Source organism: Hyperolius riggenbachi, chromosome 1 (assembly GCF_040937935.1).
Source record: "Hyperolius riggenbachi isolate aHypRig1 chromosome 1, aHypRig1.pri, whole genome shotgun sequence".
Lineage (NCBI taxonomy): Eukaryota > Metazoa > Chordata > Amphibia > Anura > Hyperoliidae > Hyperolius > Hyperolius riggenbachi.
This window is the reverse complement of record NC_090646.1, coordinates 541,562,806-541,581,515: the sequence shown is the minus strand read 5'-3', so window position 1 is coordinate 541,581,515 and position 18,710 is coordinate 541,562,806. Positions and strand designations below refer to the sequence as shown.

At 43.1% G+C, this 18,710-nt stretch overlaps 1 protein-coding gene across 2 annotated transcripts in view; it reads left to right on the top strand.

Annotated features, from left to right (window-relative positions):
• Positions 1–17,759, top strand: part of SRFBP1 (serum response factor binding protein 1) — a 101,356-nt gene extending 83,597 nt beyond the window's left edge. For both annotated transcript variants that reach the window (XM_068247068.1, XM_068247075.1), the window contains 3 exons: positions 8,335–9,325; positions 11,352–11,386; positions 17,501–17,759. In XM_068247068.1, the coding sequence (XP_068103169.1) occupies positions 8,335–9,325; positions 11,352–11,386; positions 17,501–17,685 (1,211 nt within the window). In that variant the 3' untranslated portion in view covers positions 17,686–17,759. The remainder of the gene's footprint in view (positions 1–8,334; positions 9,326–11,351; positions 11,387–17,500) is intronic.
• Positions 17,760–18,710: the final 951 nt, after the last annotated feature.

The following is an 18,710-nucleotide window of genomic DNA, read 5'->3' as shown; positions in this document are numbered from 1 at the left end:
CCCTTTTCTTTTCAACAATTCCATTCTGGTGGCGGGAGTTTGCCTTTTTAAAGGCTTCTACCACCAGTGGTAGAGGGTAACCCCGGGAGAGGAGTCTTAGGCCCAGATCATAACTCTGTTTTAGAAATTCCGATTCTTTGCTATTATTTCGTTTTAGTCTGACAAATTGGCTGTACGGAATTGAGTTTTTAACATGCTCTGGGTGATAACTGGAGTACAATAAAATGTTATTGGTTGCTGTGGGTTTCCTGAATCCCTTCGTAATTATATTACCCTCCTCAATTGTAATAGTGAGGTCAAGGAATTCCATTTTGTCACCCCCCCACACACCAGTAAATCGCATATTGAAGTCATTGATATTCATCCAATCGATGAAATCATTGAACTCCAATTCCCCACCCTGCCAGATCAATAACACATCGTCCATAAACCTTAGCCAGGATTTAATAAACGGACGATAGGGATTAGCACTCTAGAATATACAACGGTCTTCCCACCCTGCCAAAAAGATATTGGCGAAGGTTGGGGCTACCGAGGTCCCCATCGCTACGCCGGAAGCCTGTCTGTACCAGCAATCCTGAAAAAGAAAGGCATTGTGAGATAGAATAAAGTACAAGCATTCACAGATGTAGGTTGCCCAGTCATTATCTTTACCCTTTTTAACCAAAAAGTCCCTCACCACCTTCACCCCCAATTTTTGGGGGATTCTTGTGTATAAACTTTCGACATCTATTGATGCCAATGTATACCCATCCTGCCATTTCAAATTTGGTAACTTTACCAAGACGTCCAATGTGTCAGCCAGGTAGGAGGGGATTTGGATCAAAAATGGTCTCAAAAGGTACTCCAAATATTTGGATAGGGGTTCCGTCAGGGACCCTCTGGCAGACACTTTTGGGCGCCCCGGAGGCTCCTCCAAATTCTTATGGATTTTTGGCAGAAAGTACCAGACCGGTTTTTTAGGGTAAGGTGGTAAGAGATCCTCTCCTAATTTCTTAGGCAGCCACCCCAGTTCCACTCCCCTCCGTAACAAAGTTTGTAACAGGCTTTTATAGTGGTAACTGGGGTCTTTGGAGAGTTTCTCATAAAATTTATCAGGGCCTTCCAGCTGTCGGAGGGCTTCCTTTACATAGTAAGTTCTTGACATGACCACCAGGTTTCCACCTTTGTCGGCTTTCTTTATGATTAATTTGGAGTTGTCCTTTAACCAATTTAATGCTGCAAGTTCCTCAGAGGTAATGTTCAAGTTCACATTAGGATAGACCAAAGCTTTCATCTCATCTTGTACTTTTAGATCAAATTGATCCACTGCCGAGCCTGGTGTGCTGAGAAACTCCCTTGTAGACCTACATGCCCTAAAGGGTACTCTAGATTTCTCTAGTGACATTTCCCTTTCGGGTGTATTTGTCAAATTCCCCTCAATCCATAGAGCCTGTAGGTCCTCCAGAGCCTTTAAATCCTGCTCTGTTGGAGTGAATCCCAGTCCTCCCTGACTCGCCTCATTCGTTTCTGGTTGTTGTTTCCATGTGTCCTGCTGAACAGCAATGTTTAAACGTCTAATTGCACAGTACCAATCCACTTCAAATTTAAAATCATCATAAGGTGCACTTAGGGCAAAGTTCAGGCCTTTAGATAATAAACTCAAACAGCCCTCAGGGAGATTTTCACCTGAGATGTTTATTACCTGCAATTGGTCCTCCGCTTGCAGACCAGTTATTTCTTCCTGTAATAGCCCCTGCCACGGGTGTGTTTCTTCCACCTCACTTTCTTCTCGTGTGGCGGTCCTGTGCTTCCTGCCTCCCCTCCGGATCCTTCTCCTAAAGGGGCTCTTGCACATGGTGAGGCACCTTCTGTTGGTTTCAAGGTGGGTTTAGTCGGTACCTTCTTCTTTGCTGGTTCTTCAGAGCTAGAATCCGAGCCGGAATCTGTGGTCCAATATCCTCTATTTGGTTTGGACCTTTTTCTCCCTTTCGATCTTATTCCTTGATTCTGTTGTCCCCAATCAAAAATTCGGCCTTTTGCAAAGTCGTCCTGATCCCTCCTGAACTTCCTCAATTTTCGTTCTTTAATACTATTCTGAATTGGAGCTAAACGGGCATCAATTTTCTTAGTGATCTCTTGTAGTTGTTGTGGAGTTGTTAGAAGGGAGAGTTCTTGTTTACAGACCTCAATTTCAGCCGTTGTGGTGTTATATTCTTTTTCCGTTCTATCCAGGACAATTTTTTGGAGTTTCAAGGCGTTTTCTAATTGTTGCGACTGCCACAGTTTCATGAAATCTCCATCATCTTGATATTCAGCTGCCTCGCTGTACTGTCTAAAGCCTCTGGCGGCTATTTGTTTATCTTCATATCTTTTCAGTGTGGCAACTGTCCAGAACAGTTTTACCTCCCGTTCAGATATGCGGTTAAGTTTTTGCTCCACCACTTTTACCCCCAGTGCCTTACTTGCCTCTGTACCTAAGGCTGTTTCCGTTAGAAACGTTTTCCAGTCCGATCTTCCGGCCTGGATGGCCGTGGGGCCCGGATTCCCCCCAATCGCAGGTGTCTCCGGTATCAGATCCCCATTTCCGCCTGAGGCTTGCATCGGTGCTCAAGTCTGAAAACAGATTCCGTATAGTAGATGAAGAATAAAGGTGACTGGCACTCGAAGAGGGCTGGAATAGGCAGTCGGAATTGATTGCCGAGCAGACTGTGCTCTTTACCTAGTGAAGATATCACGATATATCTGCTGAGAAGAAAAGCAGGTCCGGCACCAGTCTCAATGCTTCAGTGAAAATTTATTCCAACAGGTACAGTGAAAAAAGGCACATGGAGGTACTAAAGGACGGCCTGACAGCCGTTTTGCAGGTCTCCCCGCTTCGTCAGAGGCCAAAAGTGGGGTGTACATACATAGCTCCATATAAATAGCCCCCATATTGCATAAGAATTAACTCACCCCCATCTCGTCTGGCTCCAAACAGCGGCAGTGCGGAATCCGCCTCTTCCGGGTACTCCCACTTGCCGCTGCAGCCAATCACAGAGAAGAATCCGTTAGCCAATCGCGGCCGAGAGCCCTCGGCTACGTCTGGCCAAGCGTCTGTGAAAATACGTATTGAGAGGGGAGGAGTAGAGAGTGATTCATCTGGTTGCCTTAGCAACCAACACGCGCCGGGCGCAATTCCAATACCAGCGCGTAGCAGATGGTTACTTGCCATCCCGCTATCTGATGAATCACAACTCTTCTCATGTTCTAACTAGAGGGGTCTATTGGCGACAGGGGGGTATTTTTCTCTCTTACAGTATACATATAGTTGTAAACAAGACCGAGACCCTCAAACACGCCCCTTCTATTACGTCAGGTGGCTGTGAAGGAGCTAGCTTTCGCTCTCCAATTAGTCATCAGTCAAATATACCCCTCCTGTCCAAATAACTTTATTTACATGCACACACTCCTATTTCCATGACAACAAGAAACGCTAACATTAATTCATGTAGCATTTTAGTGGTTGCGTCCGCTTACCACTCCCATACTGTCACAGTGCAGAGATATGTCCAATTGTAAGGAGCTTTCTGTAACACCCTGGAAGCCAAACAGATAAGAGAAACAGATTAAAAACATTTATATAAAAGCAATATATAAAATATACAGCGAGGCGAATATCAAATCAGGCAATTCATTATAAAAACTGCAGTTATTGTCCATCACCTATAGACCCAAAAAAATTTTTGTTGTTAATATTTCTCCAAAAAACACCATAATTCATTTCTCTCATTTAAACCAAGGCGTCCGCAAGCTTTAGTGCGAGAAATCAATCTTGCTTCCGCTTGCCTTAGAAGTCTTTCCCAATCTCCCCCCCCCCCCCCCCCCCCCCTTCTAGAAAATCCACAACCTTCAAGCCGTAAATCTTAAAGGGGCAGCTACATCACTATGCTCCTCCCGCACATGTTGGATTAGGCGGCTAGCTCCTTTTCCAGTATTTAACCACCCTGGCGTTCTGATTAAATCGCCAGGGTGGCTGCGGGAGGGTTTTTTTTAATAAAAAAAAAACTATTTCATGCAGCCAACTGAAAGTTGGCTGCATGAAAGCCCACTAGAGGGCGCTCCGGAGGCGATCTTCCGATCGCCTCCGGCGCCCAGAATAAACAAGGAAGGCCGCAATGAGCGGCCTTCCTTGTTTTGCTTATATCGTCGCCATAGCGACGAGCGGAGTGACGTCATCGACGTCAGCCGACGTCCTGACGTCAGCCGCCTCCGATCCAGCCCTTAGCGCTGGCCGGAACTTTTTGTTCCGGCTGCGCAGGGCTCAGGCGGCTAGGGGGGCCCTCTTTCGCCGCTGCTCGCGGCGAATCGCCGCAGAGCGGCGGCGATCAGGCAGCACACGCGGCTGGCAAAGTGCCGGCTGCGTGTGCTGCTTTTTATTTCATCAAAATCGGCCCAGCAGGGCCTGAGCGGCAGCCGCTGGCGGTGTTGGACGAGCTGAGCTCGTCCAGACCGCTCAGCTGGTTAATGAGTTAACATGCTCTTGAAATCTTGTACACATTTCTCTCGTTGTCATCCCGATATAAAATCGATCGCAGGGACATAAGATTGCGTACACTACATGTTTTGACCGACAATGGATGAAATCCCTGATCGGGATTGTTACACCACCGAGTGTGATTCTCTTACCCGGTATACACTTGGTGCAGTGGTTACAATTTCCACATTTAAAACATTCAGTCGGCCGTGCCAGTGTTAACCAGTCTTTCTGTTTAATGTCCCTGCACTCACTCCGCACCAGCATGTCCCCAATAGTTTGGGCTTTTCGGAAGGTAATCAGGGGTCTTGGGGTCAAGATTTTACTATAGGTAGTATTTCCTCTCAAATCACTCCAGTTCTTATGAATGAAAGTTTGCATTTTTTTAGCCATAGGTGAGAATTCAAAAATAAAGGGTATCACATTCCCTGGGTTTTCCCCTCCCCCTTCTTCTGATTTTTTTCTTTTTCCCTTTTCTTTTCAACAATTCCATTCTGGGCGGGAGTTTGCCTTTTTAAAGGCTTCTACCACCAGTGGTAGAGGGTAACCCCGGGAGAGGAGTCTTAGGCCCAGATCATAACTCTGTTTTAGAAATTCCGATTCTTTGCTATTATTTCGTTTTAGTCTGACAAATTGGCTGTACGGAATTGAGTTTTTAACATGCTCTGGGTGATAACTGGAGTACAATAAAATGTTATTGGTTGCTGTGGGTTTCCTGAATCCCTTCGTAATTATATTACCCTCCTCAATTGTAATAGTGAGGTCAAGGAATTCCATTTTGTCACCCCCCCCACACACCAGTAAATCGCATATTGAAGTCATTGATATTCATCCAATCGATGAAATTATTGAACTCCAATTCCCCACCCTGCCAGATCAATAACACATCGTCCATAAACCTTAGCCAGGATTTAATAAACGGACCCGTGGTGAGTACCCCCCAGGGGAGGTTTTTCTCGTAACAGGTTTTCTTTAAAAAAGCTAGTGTAGGTTAAGTATACATGTCATATAATACTTTAAAGGGGACCTGAAGTGAGAGGGATATGGAAGCTGACAATTTAATTTTAAACAATACCAGTTGCCTGGCTGTCCTGCTGATTCTCTGCCTTCTAATACTCATAAAGTGTGAAACTGTTGGGCATAAAAATCAAAAATCAATTCTTTATTTTTATCTGGTAAACAAGTAATAAGGATGTTAACCAGGTAATCCAAAAGTTAAAAATCACTATTACTGTTCTTGTTGATAAATGATCATTCCCCAGTTTACCTGACTCTTATTTGGTACATTGCTGCAGGAAGAAAATTTCAGGGCATGATGAGTTGTCTTTTTTGCTTCTTTACTTTCCTCTCAGACTTAACTAATGCAGCCTGATTGGCTGAAGCCTCTTTCCCTACTGTTTTCTCGTCCCACACCTCTGTTCCTCTCTGATTGGCCAATATTTCTAATGCTGAGACAATGCACTTTCTATTGCAGAGCTGGGTGGGAGTGCCTGAAGAGTGGTAGGAGGGCGGACAATGCATACACAATCAGTCAGAGGAGAGTAAGGGAGGAAATGACATCAGGATTGGCTTCAAGATAGACATAGTTAAAATGGAGACTCCTAAGAAGGATGTTCCCTTTTTTTACTATAGAAAAATGACCAAAATGTGGACAGTGCAATACATATGTTATGTACGTACAGCAAGTATTTAGCTACTTATATATGTGGGGGGGTTTTCTGAGAGAATATGGCTGACAACTCCACTTTAAGCCATAGACACTAAACATTCATGCATATCTGTTTCTGACTGAAGTGTGACTGGATTAGCTAGTTTCAGGTGTGTGATTCACACTGCTGGTGCAGGAATGATCAGCAGGATGCCGGGCAACTATCATTGCTTAAAAGGAAATAAATATGGCATCCTGCATTTACTTCTTGCTTCAGGTTCCATTTAAAGCACAGCTGAAGTGAGAGGGACATAAGGCTGACATATTTATTTCCTTTTAAACAATTAAAGGGGCCTGGCTATCCTGATGATCTTTTCCATCTAATACACTAAGCCACAGGTGTCGAACTCCAGGCCTGGAGGGCCAGTTCCATGCCAGTGTTTAGGATGGACTGAGAAAGAGAGGAATGTGTTCTACCTGATGGACCACACATTTCCTGATTCAGACCCATCAATTCATTTGAGCTGTGTCAAAAATGTGTGAGGACCTCGGCCCTCGTAGGACCGGTTTGACATCCCTGCACTAAGCCATAGAACCTGAACAGGAATACAGTTCAGATGTTTTGATGAAATCTGACTGGATTGCCTGCATGCTTCTTTCATGTGTGTGATTTAGACACTACTGCAGCCAAAGTGATCAGCAGGACTGACAAGCAACTGGCATTGTTTAAAAAGGAAATACATATGACATCATTCATATATGCCTCTCAGTTTAGGTGTACTTTAAACAAGAAAGGAGTATAATGGAACTCCAGAATAGTGTAGAATCAGGTAAATGTTAAGAACAATAAAGTATTTTTATCATAAACAAAAGCTTAAAATCGTGCTAGAACAAAACAAGAAGTAAAATGCTTTTTGCAAGACACCTTTAACTGGCACCATAGTGAGATTCTTTAACATACTACATAAAGTGAGTGGCAATAGAACTAAACAGAGAGTAGGTAGTATACGTAGAAAAGTTGGCTAAGGCCCTATTTACATTGTTACTGTGTTGTGTTGAGTGTCATCCCATTAAATTGGGCCTAAAACAAGAATGTTAATCGGAAACCTCATTGGGACATTTCGTGGCCAGAGGCCCACTTGCTCAGAGGATCTATGAATTGAAGGCTATTGACAAGTGATCAACAGGTTAATGCCTGAAATACATAATTGCCATGTGCAGAGAATCATAACACTAAAGAAACCATCTTTTAGAGGTGGACTGGAAGTATCTTATGTCCCCAGGGTATCTAGAAACACATCAGGACAATTTATGAGGAACATATGTGTTGCAATCAACTTCTACTGCCACTACGTGTTCTGTTAAAGTTTAGATGTATTGTATTGGACTTGCACTGTATGTCTTTGTTGTGTTAGTACTATGCTACATTTTTCTGGAGTTAGTACAGGTAATATTACCAGCGCTTTGTGCATCAAGCCCATTAATCTCCATAATCACTTGTAAGACCTAATTTCAAATTCATGACTACTTCATCCAGTGCTCCAAGCTATTGGAGGTGGTACATAGATCGATGAATTGGCAACCTCAGAACAAAGGCCACCATCTAGAAACTTCACAATGAAGAATCTGTTTTCAAGATATCGAACGATAAATACACACAATGCAATTTCCTGTCCGATTGACAGAAATCATGGGGATTTTTTACTACATTTCCATCCTGCTTCCGTTTAATAACGGGATCGATTTTCCAAAGTTTTCATGGGAAAGTCCATCCTGTTAATGGGGAGCAGCTTGAACATGTACACATGATACAACTTCTTGTCAGATTACCCAGCGATCTGACGGGAAATTGAAACGTGTGTCCCCAGCATAAGGTCTCTTTCATCAGGCAGTTTCGTTTGTGATTGACAATATCTTCAACATTATCTTGAGCTACAAAACTTTTCTATACAGATAATAGCAATGTTTAGTATACCTTATCATGCAACACAGTCAAGTGTCTGACGGAAGGATTTTTCTTGCTGTCTATAATAAACAGGCAAGCGTGATTTTATTCCTTCTGTTTATAATACTGAAGGAAAGAATGAAAATAATTCTGATACTTTTTTATTGAGGAAGTTAATAGCATATTTTGTACATGTTTATTTGATTCATGTTTATGGCTGAATAAACTTTTTGTGTATGTTTTTAGATGCTATCAAGGCTTTCAAAGAAGCTAGAAAAAATAATACAGAGCAGGAGACTAAAAAGGAAGAGACAATCATGGCTTCTCAGGATTCTGATATTAGAGAAAACATTAGCAAACAACCAGAGAAACCTTGTAAGCAGGGGATAGCAAAGCAGAAACTAAAAGCTGTGGTCACAAAACCAGAAGAAGGATCCTCAGAACACCTTTCACGTAAAACTCTGCCTAAAGATAATCCTTGTATTTCTAGCAATCAGAGATCTAAAGTGGCTGCTCTCAGTGCCCAGAAGAAAGGCCAAGTGCAAGCATCCCCTGTCTTTCCTGAACCATCAGCTGACAAGAAACCAACGCACAGTCCAGAGAAGACCATCGATGATAAACCTGAAAATGCAATGCAAGGTGTTCTAGAGAAGACCATAGATGATAAATCTGAAAAAGCAACGCACGGTGTTCTAGAGAAGACCATAGATGATAAATCTGAAAAAGCAATGCACATTGATGTAGAGAAGACCATAGATGATAAATCTGAAAATCCAATGCACAGTGCCCCAGAGAAAACCGTAGATGATAAACCTCAAAATGCAATGCACAGTGTTCCAGAGAAAACCATAGATGATTCTGAAAGTGACAATAGACTTGAGAAGAAAACTTCTCCTTTACGTATATCTGAATCAGACCTCAGTGATATGGAGGACTCTGGCAAAGAAGACAAGGAGTATTTTGATGATAGTACAGAAGAGAGGTTTTATAAGAAGGGCTTTGATTTTGCAGAAACCAGTAGTGACAGTGATGATGACTTTTTCTTGGGGAAAGTAAGGCAAACAAAGCAAAAAAAGTCACATAAAAACTCTTCTAAAAAAAAAGCCGAAAAAGAGATACAGCCAAAAGAAAGTGCAAAATCTTTAGAAGGGAGCATGGCTCCTAAGACTAGGAAACTAGAGTCTCAGTTCTGCGGGTCCCTATCGGTCACAAAGCAGAAGCCACCTTTTAAGAAGAGGTAAGTTTACATTAATAATGGTTACAAAGTAATACGGGATGCTTCTATGTTTGGTAAAATGCTGTCTGCCCAGTTTTCAGTATAATGCTTTCATAGGGGAATTCAGTACTGTTATTGTTATTTTTTATTATTTATATAGTGCTGACATCTTCTGCAGAGCTTTACGGAGTATATTGTTTTGTTATTAACTGTCCCTCGGAGGTCACACTCTAATCCCTACCACAATCATATGACCATCATAGTCTAGGGTCAATTTCAGGAGAAGCCAGAGGAAACCCACGCAGACGGGGAGAACATACAAACGTACATACTCCTGTGCTATCCATACTGGTATGAACAAAGCAGTGCATTTGTGTCAATATGGATTATAACAGAACTCAGGCCAATCAAATCCGTATAGAGCTATACAGCACAGCTTGTCTCATCACTCATCATAAAATAAGCAGCAAAGCAATGTAACCTCTTCTGTCCATTAATGATTTTACCACATGTACCAAAATATGCTTTGTTTTCCATAGTGTAAGAGAACAGTGAGCTGTCTCTGTGGCTTGCAGTTATGTCTCCTGTTATTCATATATGCTTACTGCTGACTTACTACTTTTATTTCATTTTTTTACTCTTTTTACGGTGGTGTAGTGGATAGCACTCTCTTCTTGCAGCACTGGGTCCCTGGTTTGAATCCCAGCCAGGGTGCTACCTGCATGGAATTTGTAGGTTCTTACTGTGTCTGTGTAAGTTTCTCTTGGACATTCCAGTTTCCTCCAACATCCTAAAAACATACAGATGAGTTAGGCCTTGTTCACATCATACACGCTGCGGTGCACATTTCGGCAAGAGCAGCAGAAGTGCCTAGACAGCACTTCTGCCATTCCCATCATATGCGCTGCGCAGCAGTGCAATGTGCTATTGCACTGCTGCATGCATTTTTCGGGAAGCGCAGCGCTGACCCATACTGTGTAGTGAATGGGATCGGCATAGCGGCGCAGATGGCGTGCAATTGTACGCTTGTGTAGTCCAGAAACTGTCTGTTCTGTCAGAATTCTACTATCTACTGTAAGTGACAGCAGGATAGGAGGAAACTAATGTATGGCTCATTTTACTCTAGAAGAAACAGATTTCTTATTATATGCATTTTAAAATTTACAATTTTTCGTGATAGAAAAAGGTTTTATTAGATCAATCCATAGTGATCTTCTTTTTTTTATTCTAATAGCCATTGTGTCTGGGATGAGCTTTTTACTGAAAACTATTGAATCCAGCCAGGCCAATCAGAAAGGCTGTAATTAGTTGTAATTAATTGTTAGGCAGTTTCTGTAATTGATTCCCTAACATTGACTAGGAGGCCTAGTTCACAGTGCTCAGTTGCACTGCAGAATAATTCTGCATGTCCACTCACTGCCCATACAATTCTATGGGCCTGTTCACAGTACTGCGTTGTAACAGAGTGTTATTCTAACTTGCTGCATGCAGGCTTTGGTAAAGTGCTATACCTGGATGTTAGGAGGTCGCAGGTGTGGGCGCCAGTGCACCCACTGGTGCCCACACCTGACACCTCCTAACACCCAGGTGTAGCACTTTACCAATATGTGAAAGAACTTTTCATGCATTTTTGGATGTATGTCAGAATGCATTGAACTTTTGAATTTACAACTGCATTTTTCTGCACAAGTTTTTATATCCATTTTTGATGCTATTAAACTATAGTGCCAGACTTCTTCTCTCTCTCCTAGGTATTTTTGCATAGCTTTTGCTATAGTCTTGAGCATATAGTAAACTGGGTGTTTACAGCACAGCAATTTGCTAATACCAGTGAACCCGAGTGCCTGCCAGTTCTCCTTGTTTTTGTATGCATGCACGCTTTGCATTGAAGTCTATATCCAGTCCCTATTGCAGTTCACACACATTATAAAGCATGTATTATGCAATGGAACACAGTAAACCCAGGCTCAGGTCCCTGAATTCTCTCTTCGCCTTATCCTGTATTAATGTTGTATTTCCATGTTAACAGACTATTTTTTCTTTACAGTGAGCCTAGGTTCCAGCCCATCAGGAATAGGAATGGTATGTTTGCTATCTGCTATATTTATGGTTATGCTGTTGCCTGTAATTTTTCTGGATTATTAACAGGGAAAGTCTATTTTGCTAGTTGCCTTCTAAGAGCCCTTTACACTTAATGCGTTAGTATGCGTTAGTGCGCATTTTTTCCATAGCAGTGTATTGTGAAAAAGCTTTCAGTTAAAATGTGTATAGTGGGAACTGTGCCATAGGAAAACATGGACATTAATTTTAAAATCAGTTGTCCTTTCAGTTATAACTGAGAGCAATTGATTCAGTGTATAAAGGCCCTTACAGTGTTCAAATAATCCTATATTATAAAACCCCCTGCGTCCCCTCCTATCCCTGTGTCCGTGCTTTTGCGATACTGCGCATGTGTGGCACGCGGGCGGCCATTGGGACAGGAGGAGGACGGGGCCAGGGGCGGGCATGTGCGTGCTCGTGTGTGGGTGCGCAGGCGTGTGCGCGCATGCGCACTGACATGCAGCGCTCACAGGGGAAGGGGGTTGTTGTGAGTGAGGCCTAGAGCCTGTTATGTTAACAGGCTTAGGTCTGCTAGTAATAATAATAGTCCTAACATGCGTGACTCGGCCAGTCTTTCGGGCTGAGACTCTTCTCGTCTCAGGTACACTTTAAAGAGAATCTGTATTGTTAAAATCGCACAAAAGTAAACATACCAGTGCGTTAGGGGACATCTCCTATTACCCTCTGTCACAATTTCGCCGCTCCCCGCCGCATTAAAAGTAGTCAAAAACAGTTTTAAAAAGTTTGTTTATAAACAAACAAAATGGCCACCAAAACAGGAAATAGATTGATGTACAATATGTCCACACATAGAAAATACATCCATACACAAGCAGGCAGTATACAGCATTCCTTTTGAATCTCAAAAGATCATTTGTGTGTTTACCTTCTGTCCCCTTCTTCTCTCATGCACTGAACATTACAGGCTTCCTGCAGACAGCTCTGCCTGTGTTTGTAATTCCTATGTGTCAGCCAGCTACTTTCACAGCCTAACAGAGGAGGATTTTTATCCAGCTCTCTTCTATCACTGATAAGATAGCAGAGAAGCTGCTGGCTTATGTAAATAAAACACACACTGGAGTGTGCATAGAGGAACAGATCAGCATGGAAGAGTTGACAGCCTTCCAGACACAGGCAGACAAGTCTGACAGGGGAAAGATACATTGATTTATTACAGAGACCTTGATAGTACAAAGTGCTGCAGTGAGCCAGAACATATTAGAATAGGTTTAGGAACTTGTAGGATGGTAGAAAAAACGTTGTAATTTTTGTTACAGAGTCACTTTAAGCATTTCTGCCTGCAACCTGAAAGAAAAGTATTTGTGAGTTTATACCTGTGTCTGTACATATAGCGTTGTACTAAGGACTATGGTTTGCAAACTGCTGATATTGGTGCAGTGTGGAATTTGTATTTATATATATCAAGCACAGCTATATGCATGTTAACTGGCTCTCACAAACACTCTATAATGATCATGAAGGAACTTTTACCAGCGACTCAGCACCCACTTTGATTAAATCTGTACTGGTGAGCCCATTCACATTGCCAGCTTCTCTAGCCACACTTACGCAGTGTACTTTCAGGTTGTTCACCAGATAAGAGTGTGAAGTTTGTGAGCTCTTTTGTACAGCTGTTTGGGAAGTAGACACATTAGTCCCCAAATTCAGAGTTATTTTAAGGGAGTTTGCCATGCTTATCAAGGTGAAGTACTGCTTAATCTGATAGGCAATTCAAATCTACACCAAGGTTGGAGTCCTGCCAGGGTGTAGATTTCACCGTCCTGTCACCGCCCGCTGCTGTAACTATTGCTACACCGCTGCTCCAGCTGAGCTCTGTGCGCTAGTCAAAAAAAGGTGGAAAAAAGGCAAACCTGAACTCCCAAAAAAAAAAAAAAAGCCTTCCCAGATCCTCCATGACCACTCCGCAGCTGCTGGGACCATCTTCATCTTCGCGGCCGCATTCCCCTCCACGTACAAGTGCGGCCGCACTACGCAGGTGCCAGGCATGTGCAATAGCACAGAGCCACTCATGCACGGTGGAATAAGATTTGCACAAGCAGCTTCATGCTACTGCGCAGGCACGGGCCATGCTGTGCATCGGTGTAGTGCGGCCATTGCTCGTTCATGGAGGGGAGTGTGGCTATAAGCAATATTCAACATTAATGTCAAATTTTATAAAGAGGGTCCCAGCACAAGAACGGAAGGGCATAGCCGCGATCGCACGCACCCAAGAGGGGAGATTAAGCTGTCAAAAGACAGCTGACCTCTTCCCTCACCGATCAGGAGCCATGGTGATTGGCTCATGATCATGTTATCACTACAATCGCTGGCTGATCGTAGTGATCACTGAAAGCAACGGCGGTAGGAGGAGAAGAAGGGGACCAGGATTCACCTTCCTTACGTTCCTCCGGCAATTGTCGCTCCCCCTCTGCTCTGCCCGGCATTCGTCCTCGATCTGCCTCTAGTGTCGGGTCCTGGCTTGATGACGTCATCAAGCCGGGACACAGAACTTAGCGGCAGTGTGAGGCTGTATAGCGGCAAGAGAGAAGGCGGGGAGAGCTACTCATCGCTGGCCCTGGGCAGGTGAGTAATGGCTGCTGCCTATACTGGGGAGACCTATCTGTACTGGGGACACCCATGCCTAGCTATCTATACTGGGGATACCTCTGCCTGGCTATCTAAACTGGGGACACCCAAAAATAGGGTTTAGAACTTTAGACGTTGGTCCTGAAGAGGTTACTCAGGCACACGCCGGATGGACTGTGAAGCTATACACACACCACAGCCGCTGTCCGCCGCTTGCCTGATTAAACATGCGGGGTTCTCTCTCTCTTATGGACTCTCCTTATGTATGTACTTTAGCCCTAGTCCCCCATGTCTCCCTCTCTCATAAACTCTCCCCATTTACTCAGTTTAGCCCGAGCGCCTCAGAAGTCAGTGTTACAATACCCTAACATTCTTCTATCATTTTATGATGCCCAGTCAGTTATTTTTAAAATGAAATAGCGTTATTTATTATTATTTTTTAATACTATTTAATCATGTTTATTTATTCAGAACTAATATATAGGTTGCCTGAAGATCTGGAGCAAATGTAGTTTTATCTAGCAACCATTGAGGCTTCAACAAAATTGACTGGAAATCAGAATTTCCCTTTAATGGGTTGTTTTTTTATGTTTACCTGAGGTTCTGTATCAGCATGTCTACTACAGAAAAAGATGAGATCTCTTAACAGTGACACAGCTTTGGGATGTCCGGGGCCTACTGGGGAATGTTTCATATTTCTAGTTTGCACAATATTGCAGCATGTAGACCTCTGATCTGTCATCCTTGTACTCTGTTTTCTAACAGATGTAAACCTACCTACAAACAAATATCCATTTAGTTTGTATTTGAGGTAGATAGTGAATATGAACGTTTAATTAGATATGTGTATGCTTCAGAATGTAGATGAGTTACGCCAGCATGAGATGGTCATGGTGAACTAAAAAGAGTACCAGTCAGAGGTAGTACAGGGTTACAAAGATGCCAAGTTCAGAGCTAGTACAGAGTGAGAAAATGGGTAAGGGGTAGCCCTAGACGCCCGTTGGAAAGGCCAGAATAACTGTGCACATAGGGTGTGTAGTGTGTTCATGAGCAAAATGCTTATGGACTTATGCAGAACTACACACTACTGTGATGTCATATCCTGTAGGGAGTAATGAAAGTTTGCAATCATCTATAGAATGTTGCCTCGAAGATCAACCGTATCAACACCGAATAGCTGGCCATACACATATAGATCTCCACCTAATGGTGCAAAACAGTGATTCTTTACTAAGCGGCATCAATACCTACCATATACAGCACTTTGATTTTCAATGGATTACAGCATTGGTTCTATTAAAAATTAGTTCATCTGCTGTGGGCTGTTGATCTACTGCCACTCTTGCCCTGTCCTCAATTGACTTAGATTTTACATCCTGTCCTATCAATTTTTGGTCAAAACAGATCAGATCATTTTAAGAGAGTGGATTCCCATGCGATTTGTTCAGAGTAATCAGATAGGCAGGGAATCGAACAAGAAAATCAGTATGTGTTGGGGCACCTTATGTGAGTACCGTACTATCACAATGGCTACTCAAATCTCACCCAGCTGTGTCAACAAAAATCACTACTAATGTATGGCTGCTGAAAGGAGGGGACAGGAAAAGTACCTATTAAACCTTTAGGTTATGTATAATTTTAGTAAGTTTGAATGACATGCTAGAGGTAAAGCTTCCTCCATAGACCTGAAGGCAGTCACATATGTATGATACATTTGCTGAAATCAGCAATCCTATGAGCATGCACTTATGGCTTTGGCGAGCATGTCCATGTCTATGAAAGGTCATACGGGTCAATGCATTAGGAGTTAAATTCAACATCGAGAGTTTAAAAATTCGGCGTGCACGCGCTGTAGTGCTGTGCAGCGTGCGCTCCTATTACTCGCGCTGCTTTCAAGTGCCAGGCGCTTCTTTAATCTGCCCCGAGATGTGAAGGATTGCGACCGCGATGCTTCACGAGCAGCTAGTGAAGTATCACGGTCGCAATCCTTCACATCTCGCGGCAGATTAAAGAGAGTCTGAAGCGAAAAATAATTGCTAAATTTACCTTTGCATTCGCTTCAGAACTCTCATCAGACACAAACCGCTGCATTCCCGGCGAAAAACGAGGGCTGCAGACCCCCCAAATCCCCGGGGGGTCTAAGGACGGCGCTTCCTGGAAGGGGCAGAGCTCTCTGCTGTAGCTCTGCCTTTCCTGCCATCAATCGGCGGCGATCGACAGCAGGAGAGGCGGAGCTACAGTGAATAGCTCTGCCTATCAGGGCAGCATAAATCACGACCAAGTTGGTTGTGGATGTTTGCCCGGGGATATGGGGGTTCTGCAGCCGTCGTTTTTCGGTGGGGATGCGGCGGTTTAGCACTGGTGAGGCTTCTGAAGCGAATGCTAAGGTAAATATAGCAAAACAAATTCGCTTCAGAGTCTCTTTAAAGAGAATCTGTATTGTTAAAATCGCACAAAAGTAAACATACCAGTGCGTTAGGGGACATCTCCTATTACCCTCTGTCACTATTTCGCCGCTCCTCGCCGCATTAAAAGTGGTTAAAAACAGTTTTAAAAAGTTTGTTTATATACAAACAAAATGGCCACCAAAACAGGAAGTAGGTTGATGTACAGTATGTCCACACATAGAAAATACATCCATACACAAGCAGGCTGTATACACCCTTCCTTTTGAATCTCAAGAGATCATTTGTGTGTTTCTTTCCCCCTGCAGTTCTCATGCACTGAAGTTTCAGGCTGCTCGTTTCTTCCTGCAAACAGCTTTGCCCTTGTCTGTAATTCCTCAGTATGTGAAAGCCCAGCTAGCTCAGAGGACGATTTATCCAGCTTGTAAAAGAGAAGAGAGAAGCTGCCCTAATCTAAATAATACACAGGCAGTGTGCATAGAGGGGCCTGGAAGGGGGAGTTCATAGCAGAACCAAAACACTGAAGAACTTGGCAGCCTTCCAGACACAGGCCGACAAGTCTGACAGGGGAAAGATACATTGATTTATTACAGAGACTGTGATAGTAGAAAGTGCTGCAGTAATCCAGAACACATTAGAATAGCTTTTGGAACGTGTAGAATGATTAAAAAATAGGATGCAATTTTTGTTACGCGCATAGCATACGCACACTGATTTTTTAACTCACTGCTGAATTCAACTTGCGCTGTTTTAGCAACGCAGCTTAATGCATCGACCCCATAGTCTAATGCCAGCAAAGAGAATACAGATATACTGAGAAAATGTAACCTTACCAATCATTTGCACCCGTAGAAGCAGGTTTGGCAAGGGGCAGAAGCCATACTTGGTCATTTCCTGGTCCAGTTGTAAATGGTCATACTGGGCTGGGTGATGATTACCTAATGTTTGTAAGTAGCTTAAAAGGAAAGAATGCACTTTAATTGTGCTGTGTATGCATGCTGCATGTTTCAAGCCACATAGATGTATTTTTAAATTTGCCTTTTTTTCCCCCATCCCTTAAACCAGTACTTTTTTGCAAACCTATAATGCTCTTGTTCCTGTTTAGCTGTTCCACAGGGAAATAAACCAACAGAAAAGCCGCAGCCGCAACCCACCAGAAGAAGTACTGCTGTGAAGATGCCGGGTAAGCCAGAGCCAGCTCTCCATCCGTCTTGGGAAGCCAGCAAGAAGCGCAAAGAGCAGTCTCAGATCGCAGTGTTCCAGGGGAAAAAGATTGTATTTGACGATTAACTTTTCAAATGTAAGATATTATTTTATGTAAAGTCCTCTGTACATTCCTATTAAACTATATTATGATTACACAAGTTGTACATTCATGTTTTTCTATTCTTTTGGATGGGGGGAGGGTGGGTTTTTCGCATTTAGAAACATACTTTAAAGTTGATTGAAAGTAGCAAAGCCTGTGCTTCAGGCAGAGCAAATTTGCAGGATAAAATGGAGACAGTAGAATCTCGTTATAGAAAACTCTGATATAGTAAACCTCTGGATATAGTAAACGTCTTTCTTAGGTCCCAGCAAATGCATCTGTATAAATATACAATGTATAAACAATTCTGATATAGTAAACTATTTTTCTTGGTCCCTTGGAGTTTACTATAAATGGCTTCTACTGTACTATCAATTTTTATTAAGGTGCGCAGTACAGACTCCTTTCTAACCTACGTGCTAGAAACACACTTTGTTGCTATGAGGGGGGGGGGGGGGGGCAGAGGGAGAACCTGGCGATGCAGGATTGGTAAGGTGGAGAGGAATAGCCTTGGCCGGTGCTCAGACAATATTAACCCTCAATATTAACCCAGCAGAGGCGGCCTCGGCCGTCCACCTTCACTGAAAACCGTCTAGCATGTGTATAGGGCTCCAGAACAGGGTTTCTCTACCCAGTCCTCAAGGCTCACCACAATGCATGTTTTATGGAAATCAACAGAGGCAGTTAATCACTGCTGAGGCACTCATTACCTCACCTGTGAATAACATGGGCTGTTGGTGGGTTTTGAGGAGAGGGTTGGGAAACGCTGCTCTAGAATGTGAGCTATTCAATGAAACTTTCTCAGTTGCTTTCTTCCCTTCGGCTTTTGAAAAACACAATCGTACATCCTGTACAGGAGGAATTTTCTCTTGCCTCGCCTGTCTCGTATTTACTTACAAGCTGCTAGAACCTCCTTGTGTACAGTAGTCTAACCCAGTTTCTCAACTTCTACTCATTTGAGCCTATTCAGCCTGGCTGAGAGGGGCCAGATCCAGATTCACATAGGTTT